The 21,715-nt window shown below is 36.4% G+C and overlaps 2 protein-coding genes across 4 annotated transcripts in view; one reads left to right on the forward strand and one right to left on the reverse strand.

Moving 5' to 3' along the window:
- Gem2 (Gemin 2) overlaps positions 1 to 5,856 on the reverse strand; it is a 51,647-nt gene extending 45,791 nt beyond the window's left edge. Inside the window, exon 1 of one of the 3 annotated variants that reach the window (XM_081742976.1) lies at positions 5,700 to 5,856. The gene's annotated coding sequence lies outside the window, so the exon portion shown is untranslated. Of the gene's footprint in view, positions 1 to 5,414; positions 5,573 to 5,699 lie in introns of those variants that run through there. The other 2 variants (XM_081742975.1, XM_081742977.1) reach the window with 2 other exon arrangements.
- Positions 5,857 to 7,055: 1,199 nt separating this feature from the next.
- The window catches only part of LOC145673348 (uncharacterized), a 92,080-nt gene continuing 77,420 nt past the window's right edge, over positions 7,056 to 21,715 (forward strand). Inside the window, exon 1 of the mRNA XM_081742974.1 lies at positions 7,056 to 7,523. Coding sequence (XP_081599100.1) covers positions 7,482 to 7,523 — 42 coding nt within the window. The 5' untranslated portion in view covers positions 7,056 to 7,481. The remainder of the gene's footprint in view (positions 7,524 to 21,715) is intronic.

The raw sequence follows: 21,715 nt of genomic DNA on the forward strand, positions 1-21,715 counted from the left end.
TAAGCAATTATAAATAATAACCAAACTAACTAACTAACTAACTAACTAACTCTATGGCCTATGGAACCCGCAGGTTCACTGCCGCGTTCACAAAAGCTCTCCACTGACTTCTATCCTTAGCTAATTGCATCCATTTTCTACTTTGTATTCCTATCTCTGAGAGATTCATCTTAATATTATCCTCCCATCTGCGCCTAGGTCTTCCTAATGGTCGTTTTCCTATGGGTCTTCCAGTCAAGACTTTGAAAGCGTTTCTACTTTCTTCCATTCTAGCTACATGACCTGCCCACCTAAGCCTCCTAGACTTGACGACCCTAACAATGTTGGGTAAACCGTATAAACTATGTAGTTCTTCGTTATGAAGTTTCCGCCATTCCCCATTCTCGTTCCTCTTGGGTCCGAATATTCTTCTCAGGATCCTGTTCTCAAATACTTCCTTCCTTCCTCTATGTTCTTCCTTCAGAATAAGTGACCATGTTTCGCAACCATACAGAACAACAGGCATGATTATCGTTTTATATATTTTAAGCTTCAAATTCTTCGACAGAATTCGCGACGACAAGAGATTTTGAACAGAATAGTAACATGAATTCCCTGCTTTTAGTCGACATTTAATTTCTTCGTGAATATGATTTTCGTCTGTTAATATTGATCCTAAATATTTGAAAGTATTCACTTTATCAAAAGTATTATTTAATATTTTAACGCCTCCACAATTTGCCGTATAAATAATAACCACTAATCTTTATATCTGGTCTGAGCAGAGTTTGAAAAAACCCGGGTTTTTCTGAAAAAGCCCAACCCACCTGGGTCCATATGGGTTTTATCAAAATATTTCAATGTCTTTGGGGTAAAAGTGTTAAAATGCTATTTATATTTCAAGATTATCATTGTCACAACTAATCATTGCTTAAAAAAGGCAGCCATTTTGAAATTTTACGTTGGATCATCGCCAAAATATATACAGCTAATTTAGAGTATCTCGTGCTTCTACTCTAAAAATTTCGACGTAAGAGACCGAAAACTGAGCTTTGTAGCGTGCATACCCGCTATTTTGAAAAAAGTAAATTGTCACCATTTTGAAATTTTACGTTGGTATGCCGCCAAAATCTACACAGGAAATTTAGTGTGTCTCGTGCTTGTTCTCTGAAAATTTACATTTAAAAGACCGGAAGTGATTCGCTTTAGTATGTGTGGTACAAGAAGACGAACGAACAAATGCAGATTGAATCATCCCAAAAGCCTCAGTGACACCAAATATGAACACCAAATATATTTATTTAACAGCGTAAAATAAATGTTTTTATTGTTGAAGTTCACTTTCGATACTTGGTGCGTTCAATTACGGGAATTTCCCGAGCACTTGTTGCAAGAGGGATCTTTCCAGAAAATTAATTTAAGACCATTAAGAAAGATATAATTCATATTTTATAAAATAAACTAGCTTTTGGCTAGCTGGGGGCTCTGGCCCAGACCCCCGAGTTTGCTCGGCCTACGGCCTCGCATTTCTTATCAAACGCCCTTTGCATCAACAGTGAATTACATGAACTTGCTCTTCATATTTCCTGAATCTGCCCACCCGGGGGCATCGCCCCTCACACACTGTCTTTGCTCGGCCTACGGCCTCACATCTCTTAAACCCACAATTCTATAATTTCTTTTCCTATTTCAACTATTTAAAAGATAAAATTTTGTATCCCAAGAAAATGCCCATTTAAATAACAAGGAAATTTCTTCATCACCCTTTAGACCCCTAAAAATATTAAAAATATTCACTTTCGGCTATTTTCCTGTCGGTTAGTCCTGGAATGCTATAATCATGCCAAATTTCATCATTCTAAACATGCCGGAAGGGCCAAAACATTTTGGGGTGTAGAAGACGTCCCATATAAATAACATGGGAAATATTTTTCAGTTCCCCATAAAACCACTCTACAGTTGGAAATTTTTATTTCTGATGTTTCACTTAGGTAACGGTAACAAAAACTTACAAGCATACCGAATTTCAAGATTTTATTCCAATTCTAAGTACCTAAAACATGAGATTATAAGTTAAAAAAAGGCCCATTTAAATAACATGGGGAAATTCATCCAATCTTTAAACCCCCTCTAAAAATTAAAAATATTCACTTTTGGCAATTTTTCTGTCGGTTAGTCCCGGAAAGCTACCATCATGCCAAATTTAATCAATGTGCTACCATCATGCATAACCTATAGGAAGTGCTCAATAATTTATGTCAGCTCATGTAGTTTTATATATAGTTAGGATGTTTCAGAATGTCTTAAATGAATTTCCAATCTTCCAACATAAAATAAATAGTTTTATTGTTGAAGTATTCAGTTCCGATGCTTTGTGCGTTCAATTGGGAGAATTTCCCGAGAACTTATTTCGGGACGTGTTTTTCTTTCCTCCTCCCTCGAAAATGCAGCTCCCTTTACTGTACATCGAAACTTCCACTATTACGAAAGTTCGAATTCAGCACTTGAAATAGTAGGCGGTACGTAGTTCGGAACTCTGAGCATCGAGTTTCTTAAATTTGACGAATTTTTACGCTTTTGTTGGTGTTGATTCTACAGAATGCTTATTTGAAGAGTACCTACAAATAACTGCACTAAACTGTAGTTGTTCGAAAACTAAATTTTACTGAAGAATACTTGTGTTACCATCAAAGGTAAGAAATAATACTAATAGTTTTACTAATGTACTACATGTTTACTGGTAGTACCGGCATCTATGGCTTTAAACGCGTCAAACGTATGAGGGACAACGTCCCTCGGCGTCGCCGAGTTGGCGAGCACACTATTCACGGAAAGTATTTTCTAAAATATAAAATTGCATTTTTTTCCTTCAAATAGGCTATAAGCATAATCCATACATTAATTTGTTACTTAATTATCTCAAGCTAAGGTTTTTTTTTTTTTTTTTTTTTTTTTTTTTTTTTTTTTAAATTCATTCAGTACATTCAGAACTTTATAAAGGTCTTATGTTGAATGTTGTATACCTTAACGGGAAAGCATTCAATTCGCCCAAGGAAAGTTCAAAATCTGATAAAAATCACTTTCAATGTGATCACCTTGGTTGTATCAATAATATATTAACAAAAAGTTCAAAAACCCATGTGGATTTTAAGGTGGGTTTTTTCAGGTGGGTCCAACCCGAAATGGGCCCACTTGGGCAAACCCTGGGTCTAAGAATCGTAATTGAATGATTATTTTCTGGTTCGAATTCGGTAACGAACCATGTTACTACCGATTGCCAGACACTAAATAAAGACCTACGATAAAGATTACTGGTTCTTATTATCAAAATGTGCCAAATGTTATCTTTGTTAAAGTATAATGCGTTTAAAATTAAACTATCAAAAGCGCCCGCTCCAGTGACTTAACTCTATGTGCTACTCGTATATCTTCGCTTTTTTAGATTCTACCCACATGTAACAAATCTCTTAATCCAAACATCCTAGGAAAAGTGGATAACAATTTTTGTCGTAGTTTGGGTATACTTTCGCTCAGAAAACGCTGTATTTAGAGCCATAATGTTTACATTCTTCTAAAATAAATCCTGAATCGATGAATGTAACGTCGCTTATAAAATACAATTTCTGATGACATCGAGAATCGATTTTACTCATAAGGCAGCATATATGTAATACGTGTCTCCTGGTGAACTTATTTTCAATCTGTACCGAATAATACAATAAAATGCAATAAAATTAACAATGTCGCATGCAAAAAAAAAAAAAAAAAAAAAAAAGTCCGAGAAAAAAAATGCGTTTGTGCTGCAGACTAGGTCCAAAATGTTAAAATTTAGCTAACGAGCGAAGCAGCTCAGGTGGTAGAGCGTTGGCTGCGCATTCGAGAGATCGTGGGTTGGATTCCCGCTGACGACCGCACAGACTGAGGTTTTCCTCACATCAGTCCTACCAGGCAAATGCCCGGATGGTACCTACTAAACAGGCCCTCACAAATACCTTCCCTAACCCTTCTATTGTTATTTTTGTTGTTAGATATCCAGTATAAAACTACCTCTAAGCTGTATCTGGTAATTGTTACATAAATAAATAAAAGAACATTAGATTAATTTATGCTTGATACTTCTGGACCTACTCTCTTGAACTTAACTAAAAAATAACATATATATATCGCAAGCGACTTATTTATATAATGCAGCTCAAGTGCAGGACAACACATGCTATAAAATTTACAGGTAAAATTCAGTACTTTGCACTGAAAGACATGTTTAAATGAGACAAACTTCACCAGGCCGCAGAATTAAATAGTAAATAATAGTTGTATTTTATGTTTACAAGTATAGGGTTACTAGTGTAAATCATTACAAGTGATATACGACGGTAAAATAATTACGCACACATGAAAAGAGTCTATTAGATATTAATTTCTGACGGAGTTATATTTTTACACAATATAAAAGCTATATTTTTATTTTACAAGTAGTATTATTACTATCAAAAATTATAAGTGCCATAGAAAGTCGTATCACTTCGAAAACTCACGTGTTTTCACTACTCTCACTTACACGTATACTCACCGTCACTAACGTTCCTGCTCACTACAGACGTATTCACGCAGGGACACATGAGCTTCGCCCTGCCCTAACCCGGTTAGATAGCATTCGTGCATTTTAATGGCCACCTAGATTGGTTTGTTTTTTGCACTGTAGTTTTTATGGCACACGCTCAAAGGTTGTATTTATATGCAAATAGTAAAGAATTGAAATTTTAAAACACTTTTGATGATCCGCTTGAACTTTATCTATACTAAGTGAGCCGTATAGAGGTGTATGAACAAAGACTGATTAACCGCCTTGCTCTGATACATCGCTGAGGCAAGGTTCTAGAACACAGGTCTCCCCGTATAGGTTAGTACCTTTCTGTACAAAAGTTTAAATTTTAAATCACAGAGTATTGCCAAGCGAGCGTTAGCGAGTGAAGGCGGGTTAGAGCCCCGCAGGACACGTTGTTTTCTGTTTCATTACCGCTAAATAGGAAGGAGGATCTGTGTTCTAGAACCTTGCTCATTGCTGAAAACTAACATGTAATGTGCCACTCTAATGTATGTTACTGACAATAACTACGCGCATGCAGATATTGCTAGTGACTATCGGAGCGAGAGAAACGGGTTTCATTCTAAATGGAGCTCATATACTTCGGTTCCCACAAGCTAAAAGTTTAAAACCACACTTACGATAATAAAACTCGGTGCTGAAAAAGACGTTTTACTCGTATTCAATCAATCATAACAAATTTGTAATCTCCGTTAACAAGAACAGTTACACCAAGTTGAAACTAATTACATAATTTTGTCTTAAAGTTTCAAAACTTTGCTCCACTATTATTTATCTGCACCATACATTGTACTGCTTACATTACTTAATACTTCATGGAAGTACTAACATTGTAGGATGTATAAGTTCACGAAAATAATCCAGTAATGTATCTTTATCCGTCTTACAATCCGAAATTTAGACTTTAATGTTCGGTTTTGGAGAAATTGCACGCAAATCTATGTAATACACGTTGCATAGTACCATAGACAAGGTAAAATATTTCCTACATTTTTTACATCACACACCTAGAAATTACGAGCTTTTGACATTTTATAACACGAATTATTGAATCGTAATTCAAAGAAGAAGAAAATACTAGTGTTAAGATAAAGAATTTATTTTAAAAAATTACCACACTTAGATATTTTGAAACTGTCACTAATTATCGTAACTCAGTACACACTCTTTCTTATCCCTCAACTTCCTATCAAAATCGAGGTTTGTAACATTGTATCAGTATTGCCACCCAATGAAATAAATATATCAGTTTTCTGATCCTTCTAATTCCTGATACTACGGTACACAGAATAACGATCGTATAGTCTAACAATGAAACAAAGGAAACTATTAAGTTTAAGCTTAAAGTTATTAGGCTTAAAATAAGGGACACGACGGTTCAGTGGTAAAGCGTTCATTTCTATATTAGAGGTTTCTTGTTCATTCCTGGGCCAAGCTAGTTTGTGTTGGACAACATCATGTTCGTGGGCTTTCTCAGCTTCTCCCGTTGACACTTACATTACCTTCCCACCATTTATTTCGTAAGCATTCACTTTCGTTAATCAACCGTATTCTTTAAGCTAATGGATATAAACTGGGGACGTTCAACTTTAATACATATAGGCCTATGTTACGCTTAACATTTTGCATTATTATTGAGAGATACAAATTCATCCCGCCACTTCATTTTTTAACTTTCTCGTATTATAATAGTTTATAGCATTATGAGGTCCATATAATGATATCAAGTTTAATAATTTTATTTTAACAGATTGTGAAATGAAACGAGAAATGATGACAGAAAATATACCGGTAGCTACACAAGTGTGATGATTGATTGATTTTCATTGTAACCTTTTTATCGAGACTATAAAGATGTAGATTTCTGATTGGATATGGGGCCCTATTCTGTACCATACGAGGCTTCGCACATATATGTGGAACATAAACACAACGCAAAACTGGAAAAATCAATGATAACTGCTATGTCTGTTATCGCAACTTGCAATACCAATTTTGTGTAGTGATGTCGCGAATATTTACAGAGCTGGGCCAATGGGATATGAAACATGAGCTACCAGCAGGCATCGAATGCGCTTGTTCCAAGGCAAAGCTGCTTATACGAATGATTTAGCCACAAATGAGTTCTAAAATGTGTGAGTTTCTACTACGAAGCATGCACGATCTTACATGATCTAGAATAGGAGCAGGGTAAGAATCAACGTGGGAGGGGGAGAGAATTTACTCTCCCATTAAGTAATACCGCAGCTCGTCAAAGAAGAATTTCTTTCTCACTACAGAAACATTTATTCCGATTTCGTATGTAGACCTTACATCCTATATATATGTGTGGAATACTTTACCTTCTCGTAGGAAAAAAAAAAAAAAGTCGATTCGTACTCTGGATAGGAATCACGTGACCCTGCTTAAGTAAACACGAAAAACCTTATTTGAAGAAGGACGCTAAACAACAAAAAGTATACAAAACCATAATCAACACTGGAGTTGCAGAGGTGTTAATCTTCAGATAAATGTTTGTTCCAATGATATATAAAAGGAACTTAGATACACTTGTTTTATGTACTCCGCGTAAGAAAGAAATATTTAAATACAAGTTCCGCTACAAATACCGATTACATCATTAATCTAAAGATAAAATACTCCAAAAAACAACAATGCAGAACTGACGATTCTACTAGTATAAAATTACTTTAAACGGTGAAAAATTTAACATGTTAGCAACACTAATCTCCAGGCTACACCAATGAACGTAGCTTACAGATTCATCATGGCTGGATACTTTTCTTCTTATATCCAGACATTTGGCTTATAAGATCGCAGAATTATTTCAAAACGTCTGCTCGTTTAATGGTAGTTATGTGGTAGTGTGATACCATACATAGTGTCACTATAGAAAATGACAGGAATTGCAACAATATTACAAGAGTTTATGAGCAAGGTAAGTATTTATATTAGAGATATTCACAACAGGTTTTGTCATTGACCAGTCCTGCCAGTATACGGTTTATGTCCAGGCTGATTTTGTCAATAATGACTTTAGTTATTCCAGGTTGTTATTAGCAGACGTGCATTTTTAACATAGGCATGCTGTTTACATTATGAGACAATAATGTAGTATATTTAAAGATACAGAATGAATGATACATGTCAAGGCTGATGTAAAATTTGTACAGACAGAAAGCAAGTTACCGCTTTTGTTCACAAGGCGTAACACTACAATTTCCAAGAAAATAATCGCATATTGATGCGAATAATATGCTACTATTATTTATGTTTGCACTTGCGATAATAGTGCAAAGCTGCAATACGGTGATTCTCATGTACTATGTGTATTACACGGCACAGATGCAGTAATGCTATCCAATATAATTTATGATGATGTATTATAAAGTAACATAATACAGAAAGCACATTAATCTCATAATTTAGACGACCCTTTAAAAGAAGGGAAAAGAAGTAAACCATTATATATACCTTATTGGTACATTTTAAAAATTTAAAATTATATTAAAAAAACAAAATTGTACATACAATTATACCAATGAATTATTAAACAAAACCGAAATGACATAATTACACTGAGTTTGCATTCATATAAATTACAATTTAAATATATAATTATAACGTCAAAAGAAAAACTATTGTCCAGGGACTAATATATAAAAAAAAACTATTCTTATTAGGGTACAAACACTTCATCCAGTTCCTTTCCAGTTGGTAAAGTGCCAAGTACCGACGAGACGTTACCACGTTGGATAGAAAGAGATATGCGATGTATTAGATAAGAACTTCGCCGGAAATACAAGTAATGCGTCTTCCTACCTCCCTAATAAATTCAAGACTTCTTGCACCCCAAGTACCACTGCTTTCAATAGCGATTGGAGTGAAAACTTTCGAGAAGGTCGTTGTATTTTCTTTGCTTTTCAGGTTCTATACGATTAACAATAGCTCCAGCGTTCATTACTGATATAGGGAGACGAATGAGCGTATGTATCAGCGCAGGTGAAGTCCCACAATAAACATTTACCTCTCATCCATCGAACCCATCCGAACGACAGCAACCAGAAGGTTCCCATATTGAAGGAATTCCAGCTGTGTTAAGGGTTCGTAGTATTACATCATTAACGGAGGAGTGTCGGGCGAATCTACTAGCGCTCTTCATGCATGAAAGGCCATGCAGGCCACGTTGGTTAACTTCATGTCCACAAGCTGGTCAGCGATGAGGCTCACAAACAGGGTTTGCCCAAGTGGGCCCAGCGGGTTGGACCCACCTGAAAAAACCCGCCTTAAAACCCACCTGGGTTTTTGAGCTTTTTGTTAGTATATTGTTGGTACAACTAAGGTGATCACATTGAAAGTTATTTTTATCAGATTTTGAACTTTCTTTGGGCGAATTAGATGCTCTCATCTTAAGGTAGACAACAACATTCAACATAAGACCTTTATAAAGTTCTGAATAAACTGAATGAATGAATAAAAAAAACTTCCCTTAGCTTGAGATAATTATACAACAAATTAATGTGTGGATTATGCTTATAGCCTATTTGAAGTAAAATAAGCAATTCTATATTTTAGAAAAATACTTTCCGTGAATAGTGTGCTTGCTGACTCGGCGCCGCCGAGAGACGTTATCCCTCATACGTTGACGGGTTTAAGGTCATAGGTGCCGGTACTAACAGTAAATATATAAATACATTAGTAAAACTATTAGTATTATTTCTTACCTTTGGTGGTAACAAAAGTAATTAGTAAAATTTGGTTTTCCAACAACAGTCATTTGTTGCTACCCTTCAAATAAGTATTCTGTAAAATCAACACCAGCAATAGCATAAATTTCTTGTCAAAATTAAGAAACTTAATGCTCGCAGCTTCCAAGACTACTTACTATTTCAAGTGCTGAATTCAAACTTCAGTATTAAGGAAGTTTCTATGTACAGTAAAGCAACCTGCATTTTCAAGGAAAACCCGTCGTGAAAGAATTGTTCGGGAAATTACCGCAATTGAATGCGCAAAGCATCGGAAGTGAATACTTCAACAATAAAACTAGTTTACGCTGGAAGATATTTAATTTCATTTATTACATTTTGAAACATTTACTTTATAAATTATGAATTATAGAGGCCTATCTTTGTTAATTGTTTTAAATTAATTTTCAGAAAAGAATAGGGTTGGTTTTTCACCGACCTGGCCGGAAATATTGGTTATTTTGATTAAAGCCGGTGACCGGTGCAAGCTTCTTACCAGCCCATTTATGACCGGTTTTTTCAAACTTGTATCTAGTCAAAGTATAGATTTAAAAAGTAACTTTCATTCTGTAAATCCAAAACTCACCTCTCACCATCTATCAACGATTAATATATTTTGTTCATCTGCTTACATAATTTTGAAGAGATGACAGGGACTGTATCACGGAAAATTTGAAATTTATTTGTAAGGTACTTGATACATTTATTGAGAGTAAAAAAAGGACTTCTGAAAGCAATTTCCTGTAGTTGATGTGTAAGTTTAAAGAATAAATTTCATTTTCCAAATCCAAAATTGTCACGTAAAGATTAATTTATTCATTTGTTTCGATAATTTTAAAAAAGTGGTGATAAATACAAAAAAAAAAAAAAAAAAAAATATCAATGCCGATTTCAGTTTCTCATTTATAGTAAGGATGGCCAATTCTGGAATTCGGAAAAATTTCTGAATTCTGGAATTTTCCGAAATCCGGAAAATTTTGGCCATTCCTAATTTATACCATTAAGCTTATTATTGAATGTACTAAGGAAATGCAGAATACAGGTGCTAATGCACTTTTGTTCACGATAGTATTTTCCTTCCCATGGGGGAGGGGGTCCGAACAGAGATACGTTCTCTTAGACCTATATCATAGGGAATTTTGCGGGGGTGCGGTTTTTCTACTTTACATAGTTGGCAAACACTAGAAAAGAACCGTCTTGCAACAAGTGCTTGAGAAATTCCCGTAATTGAACGCACAAAGCATCGAAAGTGAACTTCAACTATAAAACCATTTATTTTACGTTGAAAAATATTTATTTCATATAAGACATTTTGATGAATTATGTCTGTTTCAAAATAATATAGCTATTTGGTATTCATATTTGCCGAACGTCACTCAGGCTCCTAGGATGAACATTTGTTCGTTTGTCTGCCTGTACTGCACAGTGTTCAACTTTCGGTCTTTTAAATTATCAGGATACAAACTGGAGACACTGTAAATTTTCTGCATAGATTTTGGCGGCATACGAACGTAAAATTACAAAATGGCTCTTTAAAAAAATAGCGGATATCCACCCTACAAAGGGCAGTTTTCGGTCTTTCAAGTTGAAATTTTCAGAGTAAAAGCTCGAGAGACCAAATTAGCTGTATATATTTTGGCGGCATAAAATTTCAAAATGCGGCCATTATTCAAAATAGCGTGTATCCATGCCACAGGGTACAATTTTCGGACTTTTTAAGTTCAAATTTTGAGGTAGAAGCACGAGACATTCTAAATTTGCTGTATAGATCTTTTCCGCTATCCGATAAAAAATTTCAAAATGGCGGCCGTTTTTTCAAAACAGCAGAGAATAGAAAAATGCTGCAAGTTGTGACAATGACAATCTTGAAATGTAAATCATATTTTAACATTTTTACCCCAAAGACATTGAAATATTTCGAAAAAAACCAATTAAACCCGATAAAACCCAATTAAACCCGAAAATACACGAAAAACCCACATGGGCCCAGGTGGGTTGGGTTTTTTCAAAAATACCCGGGTTTTTTCAAACCCTGCTCACAAACAGCTAAAGCAAAACGTAAGGTAACAACAATTCGAAAGCTTTCCTTTGACAAATGAAGGACTAAAGGCGGAGAAGGTATCGCCATCAACCATGCACCCGCTTCGGGAGATGAGGCAGCAAGGAGCCTGGCTTTATCTATCGGAACCACAATAGATTGTAACAGATGATTATGTAATTGAGATACAACTGATATATACCAAGATGACTGATAATACTTTTTGCTAATTTCTGGGAGGTTTGTATCTGCTTAGCTTGCCCACTTATTAGAGCCTTCCTGAACTGAACCATCTGGGTCTAAACAATAACCCTGCGGAAGGAGAGCTTCGATTAAACGCAGAGATCCGTGGTATGATGCTAAGAATGTAGGAATCGCCATATCCACAGCTCGTCGAATCAGGCCGGTAGCCAGCCCAAAAATGTAGGGGGGGGGGACCCAACCATATTATAGTTAATTTGCAAGCCTACTGTAAAAATTTTGCAAGCGTAGCCGGCCCCCCTACCCCCCGTGGATACGGGCCTGCTTCGAATACCAAGACCACCCAAGCCAACAGGTAAACATGCTTGCATCCAAGAGTCGTCATTTAAGGAGCAGTTCAGAATTGATTCAAGCCCAATTCTTAGGACAATATCATCATCTTCTAACAAAGAACTCTCATGTCAAGATGGAAAGCATCATATAAAAAAAAATAAATAAAAAAAAAAAAAAAAAAAAAAAAAAAAAAAAAAAAAAAAAAAAAAAAAAAAGGTTAAGCGAGGGATTGATAAAGATGCCCGTAAAAGGAAAAAGGCTGAATGGGCTGAAATTGAGGAAAGTTGAGACAAGAACAATTCTAAATTAGATATTTTATTCAATAGCACTTCGTGAGTGCTTCCGACGTGAGAGCAGCGCGTAGAAGACAGGCATTCTGAATTGTTAGAGGACCTATGCCTGGTGCAGCCTCATTAAATCTTCTAAAGATTTCGTCGAATGCAGTTTCATCTGTTCCAAGACAACCCACCTCGCATTTAGAAAAGTTAAGATGCAAGCCAAGAAGTGATGCCTTCTTATTTATTTCTATTAAGGATGAAAGAACCACCTCGGGTTCACCAGCAATTGTTCCATCGTCTAAGTACCAAAAGTTTAATTCGGAATTCAGTGATTTAACTAAATAGTGTATAGTTATAGCGGAAAGTGCTGGGCCCAGAGAATCACCTTGTTGTACACCTCTCTGAGAAGAAATAGTATTTCCGTCGAAAAACAGGTCACTGGGCTCAGCATAACATTGATATACATATGGTTAAATTGATGGAAAATCATTCATGATGAAATGGTCAAACGTAAAACGGAATACTGCGGTAAGCATAGTATCCCGGCGAAGCTCATTAAATGCGTTACGAAAATCTAATTTTACAACGGCCTTAGAAGCACTGTGAGTAGAAGAGAAATAAACTCGGGTTGCGTAAACAGCTGCGTCAGCCCCAGTAGGAACACAAACACTAAGTGATGTGGGGATAAAAGGTTCTTAACTGGCTTACGTATTCTAAAGCATACAATTTTTGCCGATATTATTTGCCAAACATTTCCAACCGCTATCGGCTGAATACTATCATCCTTTTTTCTCAGCGCTGTAAGTTTGGCACCGAAAAACAGCGGGCGAACTTCCATTAGTACTTTTTCAGAAATGATTAGATCAGAAAAGGATTTTAGGAGTTTTTCCTTCGATTCCAGTATTTGACAAGAAAGAAGGTCTTTAAGAATTGAAAGACGAAGCCCATCTAGACCTCCCGCGCTGCCTGCGTTTTGAACCTCTATAATCGAAACTCCTTGAAAAGTGTGTTGATCATCAGGAAGATCCGGCGCAATGAAATTGCCAGGGTGGGCAGGATGTTTCTCCTACAGGACTTCCAACACAGAGGTATCCGAAGGTAACAAAAAGGTACGGCAAAATTTCAGGAGTGGGTTCCTTATGGGTGGGCAACTAAAAGAGTTCATATGATCGGGAAATGCATCGTTACAGAGTTACGGCCATTGAGCTACCTGACGGTGTGAAGTATTCACATTCTGGACGCTCCTCAATGTGTCTCAATTTAAACCTCAATAGGTCACTTCCTAAGTAAGCTAGGAAGATAATTTTGGTATCAATGTCTTCCTGAAGGATGAAGCTTTCACTGATATCTATTTTCACGGTTGGACACAGAGCCAAGGGCAAGTTATCCAATGCATCCGGAATGTGGGTTTCCAGGAAGTCGCGATAGGCGTTTCCGTAATATGTGTAGGCCTAGTAAAGTGTCACCGACAGTACCGCACCACACACAGAGCATACTGTTGTTACTATCTCCTGGAATTGATCGCGTGAGGATTGTCGTCCGCTCAAACATGTACATTATAGTAATTGAAGATGCCTTCTCGTGTGAAGTGAACCTCATCTGTATACAAGAAGTGTATAAAATAGATCCTATTTGTTTCATAAAACATTTTTAAAACAAACATTTCTTTGTCCGGTTTAGACAATGTGATTTTTTTTTTTCGCGTTTTACGTTTGACCATTTCATCATCCGTTTCTCCATCTCACCTTCCTTCTATTCAATATATGAACTCATGGTTGCTGAAAAAAAGGTGCAGACATCTAAATGGTACTTCATAAATTATTGCACTCAAAACAAACTTGACTTCTTCGAGTCTCGGAGAGCTGATGCAATTAGGCAGGAGCAAGACTTTTTAGTTTTACTCGTACAACTGTTCCTTGAATTCTTTCGTAGTGAATAAAATTCACATTACAAAATGTTTTAAAAAGCTGTACAAAATGTTTAAAAAATGATTTTCAGTTTTTTTTTTTTTTTTTTTTTTTAAAGGGGGTTACAAGACCTAATTTTAGTAAGGAAAGGTTAGAAAGAAATTCACATCATAGAAAGAAAACTGAAATCTTAATTTCAAAAACTGTAAAATCAGAAGCTTTAGAATTCATTTCGTTTGTATCTGTATGATTCATCTGTGCTGAAACAATGAAATCCTCAGTGTGGAACGTCTTTCTAAATCAACGAGGAAACTAACCACGTTCGTAATAGAAAAACTGGGAATGATCCTTTCATGAAATAGTGATTAATCAAATTTATAAACTGTTGTAATACATTTAAGACTCAGGGTAACATAGCGACAAAATACAAATATCATAGACGATAATTATAGCAGGATGAAATATACAAGCTTTTACCAGTTTTGATGACATAAATTAAAAGACAGTTAATTTAGTTCATAATTATATTTCCAGCATGGACAGTGAATGTTCTAAATTTTACTAGAATAACACTTTTTACGTTGTGAATTACTTTGTCAATTAGTTTGTCGTATTCATAGATGGAGAAAGAGCGAGAAGGGAAAGGGGAGTCTGCAATTCAGCAACGCTGCGCTAAATACCACGTACCACTGGCTACTGCTTTGTTGCTTCTCATCTGAAAAAGCGCTTCAGTGGCTCAGTGGTAGAGCGTTCACCTCTGGTGCATGGGGTCCTTGGTTCGATCCCAGCTCGCGCCAAGTGAACTTTGTGGTGGACCAACATCGTGTTCGTGGGTTTTCTCGAGGTTCTCCCGTTTCTTCCCACTTTCTTCATTCCACCATTTCATTAACTTCTCATCACTGTCTCCTTTAGTTTAGCCAGCATAACTGTGGAACGTAAAACTTGGAAGATTTCATTTCATTTTTGCTTCTGAAAAAGCTGTAGTTGAACTTACTTTCATTGTGAAACTGGACCAGTGTATTAACCTCATTTCATGGAGATCAGTAGCCTCCCCGATAAGTAAGCCCTATAACTGCACTTCAGAATAAGCGTTTCCATAGTCAAGACTTAGAGAAAGTGTTCTTCTCGTACTTGAGATGTAGATTTTAATCTTACTTTAAATAGGTCCTTCCCAAATCAGAGTTTAGATAAATCGCTCTCTCCGGTAAAAAATTCCATGAACATCAGTAAAGAAATGAGTTTTATTAAAGTTACCCATAATAATTAGTTTTTGGAAAGTCGAAACCTGGCAATCGCTTCTCTGCACACTGAAACCATAGTTTCATCCCATTTCTTGAAAATCGTTAGGTGTCTCATAAAAAATTTCCAAAATTATTAGCTTCCAAACTCGAGATCTACCTAAACAATTTCATGTACCCGAAAATGATATTCGTTTTGTTTCATATACATTCTTGAAAGAGTTTTTCTGAAGCTAAATCTTTGATGAGTCTCTTTCTCACACATGAAAAAGGTAAATTCGCTCTCCTAAAAATCGCTTCGTCAAAACTTTCCCCAATATATCGCTCTGAATGAGTTAAGTGGAAACCTAAGTTTGCTGTCTTGTACACGAAGACGTCACATTAACTTAATTGCATTAAAATTGCTAATAGCTATCTTAAATTATTTTCCAAAAGAATGGGCGTATATTGCAGTTGGAAAGATAGATTCACAGCTCCGAAATAAGTTCTTATAAGATCTCCCATAAATAATTTGATCTCAAAGTCGAGATAAGTTACTTTTCACTCCATTTCATGAAGGACAAGTTTCCCAATCTCTCCTTAATTAGCTTTTTCCAAAGTAAAAATATTGCTAAATAACTTTATTGCACTCGAAGAAGTAAGATTCATACTATTTCATAAAACTATCATGCCTTTTAAAAGTTTGTTTTGAAAACAGAAATCGCTCTAAGATAATTTGATCTCAAAGTAAATGTCCAGAATTATTTCCTCGTAGTAAAAAGTTAATTTTTGTGGAAAAAAAAAAATAACTACGTGCAGTTTCAGTCTATCTGCAAGCTATACCGGTATCTTATAAAAAAGGGAGGGAGGAGGGAATTATACAACTTTTGGTGGGATCCTAACGTACCTAGATAAAACACTGAAAAAATTCAATCTTATTGGTATAAACGGCTATTTTCGGGATCCTTCTGTGATACAGTTTGTGCCTGTAGAACGGATTTGACAGCCAACAAGCGTGAGTAGTTCTCTTGAAGCAGCAATTCTCTGCACGTATCTCAGTGACGTATTGGGTGTGGGGAAATCAGGTTTTCACGCCGTCCTCACTGTCATTGGAACGTACGACTAATTATTTTTGTATATGTCTTACGTATAACATGAGAATTAGCATCTAAACAAATAAACATAACTAAAAATAAATTTAAAATTTAGTAGTGGTTCTTCTAAACCTCCCACATCCGTAATCTCTCTTATTATGTTCGAGAAGTCATACAACCTTGTCATCCCCTTCCTCAAACTGTGCCCAAAAGGGAAGAAAAGATGCGAGAAGCAGCACAAAGGATCTAGGAAAAGAATGGCGAATTAGGGTTCTCCATTGAATGATCCAATAAAACGATAACGTAGAGACATCAAGCAATATCTTTTCATCCAGGGTGTTCCTAACATCAGTGCCATCTATGCTTTGTCCTGCGCTGCCATGGATTCACAAAAACGTCACCCACACATAGTCTGTCCTCAGAGCAATGATAGCAATACAAACTTTACTAACGTGGATTTTCTAATGAACTTATCATCTCGTTTAAGTAACTAAGATTTTAGTCAACCATGATATAGCTATCAAAAGAAGAAACAATCAAATAGCTGAGTATGAAGAATCCGATATAAGGAATGATCCACATATGTAAAAAGGCATCATTTCAAGGATTTCAAGGATGGAAATAGTAGAAAAGTTAACACATCTTCATAGGCAAACAAAATACTTAATAAGGGAGCAACAAACACTAATGAAAATCATGTCCAAGTTCGTACAGAGAGTTTCCATCGACCTGGAAAACCTGGAAAGGAAATCCAGCTTACTCGTAAAGAGACCTAGAAAAGTCAGGGACTTTTATGAAGATCTGAAAAAACCTGAAAAGGTCGACTTTTCAGAATCTATTTTTCTTTTTGCCTTGCCTACTGTTTAGCAGAATGAGTCTGAGGAAGGCTATGTTACCTAGCCGAAACTGTAACACAAATATATAAATTTAAAATATATATACTGCTTTGGTCAGTTGGAGTTTTATTAGTAATCTTGGTAGGGAATATTTTATAAAATAAATTAGTTTGTTTTGCGAAACTTCTCTATCTACACAAGACAGTATATACATGTACGTGGATAGTAGATGAGGAATCTCTTTGTCGGGAAAATATAGTTGTTTTTCTATTTTATATATAGACCTGAAATTTCTATATCATGACCTGGAAAACCTCGAGAAGCCAGGGAATTCGTGCTCGCCAAACCAGTGTTAACCGAATTAATAATCGATAGCGTCTTTCATCTCTTAGAGAAATCTAGAAAGAAGAGACCCATTCCACGTGTAATATGTTTTCCAAATGGCCGTACAACAGACGAGGAAATTAAGTCAAAACTTGCAGATCAATAAATAGTTGAAATAGCTCGTATTAAAAGTAAAAAGTCAGGTGAACTGCTTCCAGGACAGTCACTGATTCTTATTTTCAGTTTGTCTACACTCCAGGAATTTATGAAGACTGCTTAGTATTGTCCCAAAGTTCGATCATACACACTTTGTCCACTTTGCCGCTTTGAAGTGTCAACATTTCAGGTATACCAACTTGTAGTCCAGTGCAAACATTGCTGTTTGTGCGAATTTTCACTAGGGAACTCATGGTACGAATCCACGTACAGCGACAAAATCCTCTAATGTTAACCATAAGGGTGATCATTCAGCTTGATCTAGAGACTGTCCAGCCTTTCAGCAAGAAAGCGTATACGAGAACTCATGGTTACAGAGATTTCCGACAGCCAAAGTTAAGCGTCGCATAAAAGAGAGCATTCCAGCTGCGCATCCTTTTCCATTTGCTACATTACAGAAATCTGTGTCTACCCAAACATCGAGCTCTGTGCATCTAATAATAATAATAATAATAATAATAATAATAATAAAACAAAAAGAAAACTAGTTGCTTTATCAAACGAACCTGCGGAAACACCACATGTTCGTAGCGATAGTCTCAAATTAACGTAAAGACATAGTCACTCATCATAAATTGCTGGCATCAGATTAATCCAGCTCACATGTCGTCTTCTTAACGACCGTATCCTTTCTCAGAGAAAACCGAAATTACCATCAGTTCGGAGGCCACCTTCGATTTCGTTGAAATCTGATATGATGGAAGCTTTTATAATAGAACGTTAATGGCTTTACTAGTCACATTAGGGAATTGTAACAACTGATTTCTAATCACTTACCAACTGTCGTCTATTACAGGAAATTCATTTTCGGCGAACGCAGTAATCTGTTTTATCACGCTGCGCGACGTACAAGTGTGATAAGCACACTGGTAGTCTTGTCGTACTGTACTTGGTGACTTTGATTCTCGGCGTATAAACATTTCAAGTAGTTGCAGTGAGGCGAGTTTTCTTCCCTCGACCGATCACTACCTGCTTATTGCACATTTCCGTATGCTAAGGCCTTTTCGGCAGCTGATCTGATACAGCTTGTAGTAATCGTTATTTTACGTTTTCTGGACATGACTTTTGTTTTGCTAACAGAATTATTGGATCACTTTGCTATGCAAATAGAATTTTTTTCTGATTTCTTCATTGATATATTATAATAGTGCATTTTTTCATGGTTATCTCTCAACCCATGGGAAAGGTTTGATAGCGAATATCCCACCAAGTATTCTGAGAACGGTAGAACTGTAATAGCCTATGGGAGCTTTCTTGTAGACGAGGCGAGTGAAAAATTATAATATTCGAGGGTTTTGAGAGTGCTATTTCTACTGAAAAACTTTCTGAGTCTGACAAGGGAGGGTCACGAAGTGGCTCCGTTGAGATCTGAACCACACAATTGTGTTTGCATTTGATGTTATAACTAGACGAATCCTACAGTTATACGTGACACCGGGCGGGATATTGTGAGTTACAACATATTTTGTAGTGTAAAAGCTACAAAGCTGGCAGAATAGTTTAAACCGGGTCGTTTGTTCGGACGGTTGGGTAAATGGAAAACTCGGAGAACACATATCCCATCATTTTCAAGGGCACACTTTTTGAGATAAAAAGTTTGTTCCAGGGTTCTCGCAGGGTCCTAGACGGAGTGCAACTCAAAAGTTTCCAATAGCAAGGTGGATTAAGTAGCACATCATTTGAAAGCTGTTGTGAAATAAAAGAAAATGAAGCAAGTTTCGACTCTCTACGACAACCCTGTGAAAATGGCGGCGGGTCAAAATGTAAACAAAAACTTAACTGAAAAGCCCACGGGCACCCCTATAAATCGGAAACAGTGAGACAAATGTGAAAACAGGAAAGGACATGTGGCATTATTTTCAAAGTACAACGATTTAAGTTAAAACGTCTTGTCCCAGGGTCCCAGGTGGAGTCCAACTAAAAAGTTTCAAATGTCAACGGGGGTTAAATAGCACATCGTTCGAAAGCTATTGTTAAATGAAAGAAGATGGAGCAGGTCTCGACTCAACGATAATCCTGTACTAAATGGCGCCGGGTCAAAGTGTAAACACAAACTTAATTGAAAAGTCTATAGCCACCTTGAATCCAAAATCGCCGCTTACAACCTATGTCATTCATAACAGTACAAATCTAAATCACTGTTTTTCTGTATTATGTATTTAGAAACAATAGGAAGACTAAAGAACAATTAAATTTCGATTCTTTTCAACTATTATTTCATTCCGTAACAACACATTCACCTGTTTATTTCAAGAGTGACATAACTAAAAATCGCCCTTATTGACTTATGGTCAGAAAATGAAAGCTAATCTTGATGTCTAGCTCTGGTAAAACAATTCACAGATGTGCTTTCAAAACTGGACGCTAGAGAGCACTTTGTGTCTTTTTCCGCCCATTTGTTTCCAATGCGTTTCGAAACTTCCAAACGCTTCTCCTGAAAAGTTAGGAATTTTGAGTCATGTCATTCTTGAAATAAACAGGCGATGTTTTGATCCTAATGCACGTTCGTCACGGTTCTGTCGATATTTACGTGAATATAACGAATATGCGATTAACACACAACTCTAACTTCGTATTCACACTGGTAAACAAAAGTTGAATACCTTCGGATATGTTTCTAATTTTATCATACGTAGTTCATACGTAAAGGATTTGCTGCACCAGTCAGGTTGGGGGCTCTATTGTAACGTATTCGTGATGGTTACATTTGTATGCCATTCGTTGGTTTGATCGCAAATTTGAAGTAATACCAAATAAATAAAAAAAAAAAAAAATTCATTTACATGATTGACGAGCAATACTAAACCGCGTGTAAGTCACTTCAGTACATCAAGCTGCGTCGAACTTTGTTGGTTTGGTCACAATATTCCAAGAAATAGCATATTTATAAACAAACTCATTTTTCATGCTGTCAGCCATATTGGATTACAGATGGTACTGTTTGATATTTTGTGGATATCTACTATTGACCATAAATGTAAATACCACATTTCGCTTCTCCAACACCAGCGGTTTGAGCTGGACATGCGTTCGATACATAATGCGGCATTTTGTACTCAAGATACCACGTTTTTTTAAAAAATATTTCGCATCTTTTCGTCACCTACTGATCTACATTCATGGCAATTTTGGTTTTCCTACCTTCAGCAGTTTGATATGCCTATCCTTTTGACATAGGTTTTAAGCGGTCATCTTGGATTCAATGTGGCCATAGATTTTTTAATTAAGCTTTTGTTTATATTTTGATCCGGTGCCATTTTGTACAGGGTTGTCGTAGAGAGTCGAGACTTGCTTCGTTTTCTTTCATCTAACAACAACATTCTAACGATGTGCTACTTAACCCCCGTTGACACTTGAAACATTTGAATTGGACCCCACCTGGGAACCTGTGGGAGCGCTGGGAAAGACGTTTTAACTTAAATTGTTGTACTTTGAAAATAATGCCACATGTCCTTTCCTGTTTTCACATTGGCTCACCGTTTCCGATTTATAACACTGGACATGAACTTTTAAATTAAGGTTTTCTTTACATTTTGACTCGCCGCCATTTTGCACAGAATTGTCGTAGAGAGTCGAAACTTGCTCCATTTTCCTTCATTTTACAACAGCTTTCAAACGATGTGTTACTGAACCCACCTTGCCATTTGAAACTTTTGAGTGGGACCACGTCTGGGACCCTGAGTCAAACTCTTTTACCCCAAAAAGTGTGCCCTTGAAAATGATGGGATACGTGTTCTCCGAGTTTTCCATTTACCCAACCATTTCCGAACAAATGACTCGGTTCTAACTATTCTCCCAGGTAATTTATTTGTAGCTTTTACATTACAAAATATGTTGTAACTCACAATATTCCGCCCGGTGTCACGTATAACTTTGGTATTCGTCTAGTTATAACATATCAAATGCAAACACAATTGTCTCGTTCGGATCTCAACAGAGCC

Source organism: Thermobia domestica, chromosome 16, assembly GCF_964235325.1.
Source record: "Thermobia domestica chromosome 16, izTheDome1.hap1.1, whole genome shotgun sequence".
NCBI classification, from domain to species: domain Eukaryota; kingdom Metazoa; phylum Arthropoda; class Insecta; order Zygentoma; family Lepismatidae; genus Thermobia; species Thermobia domestica.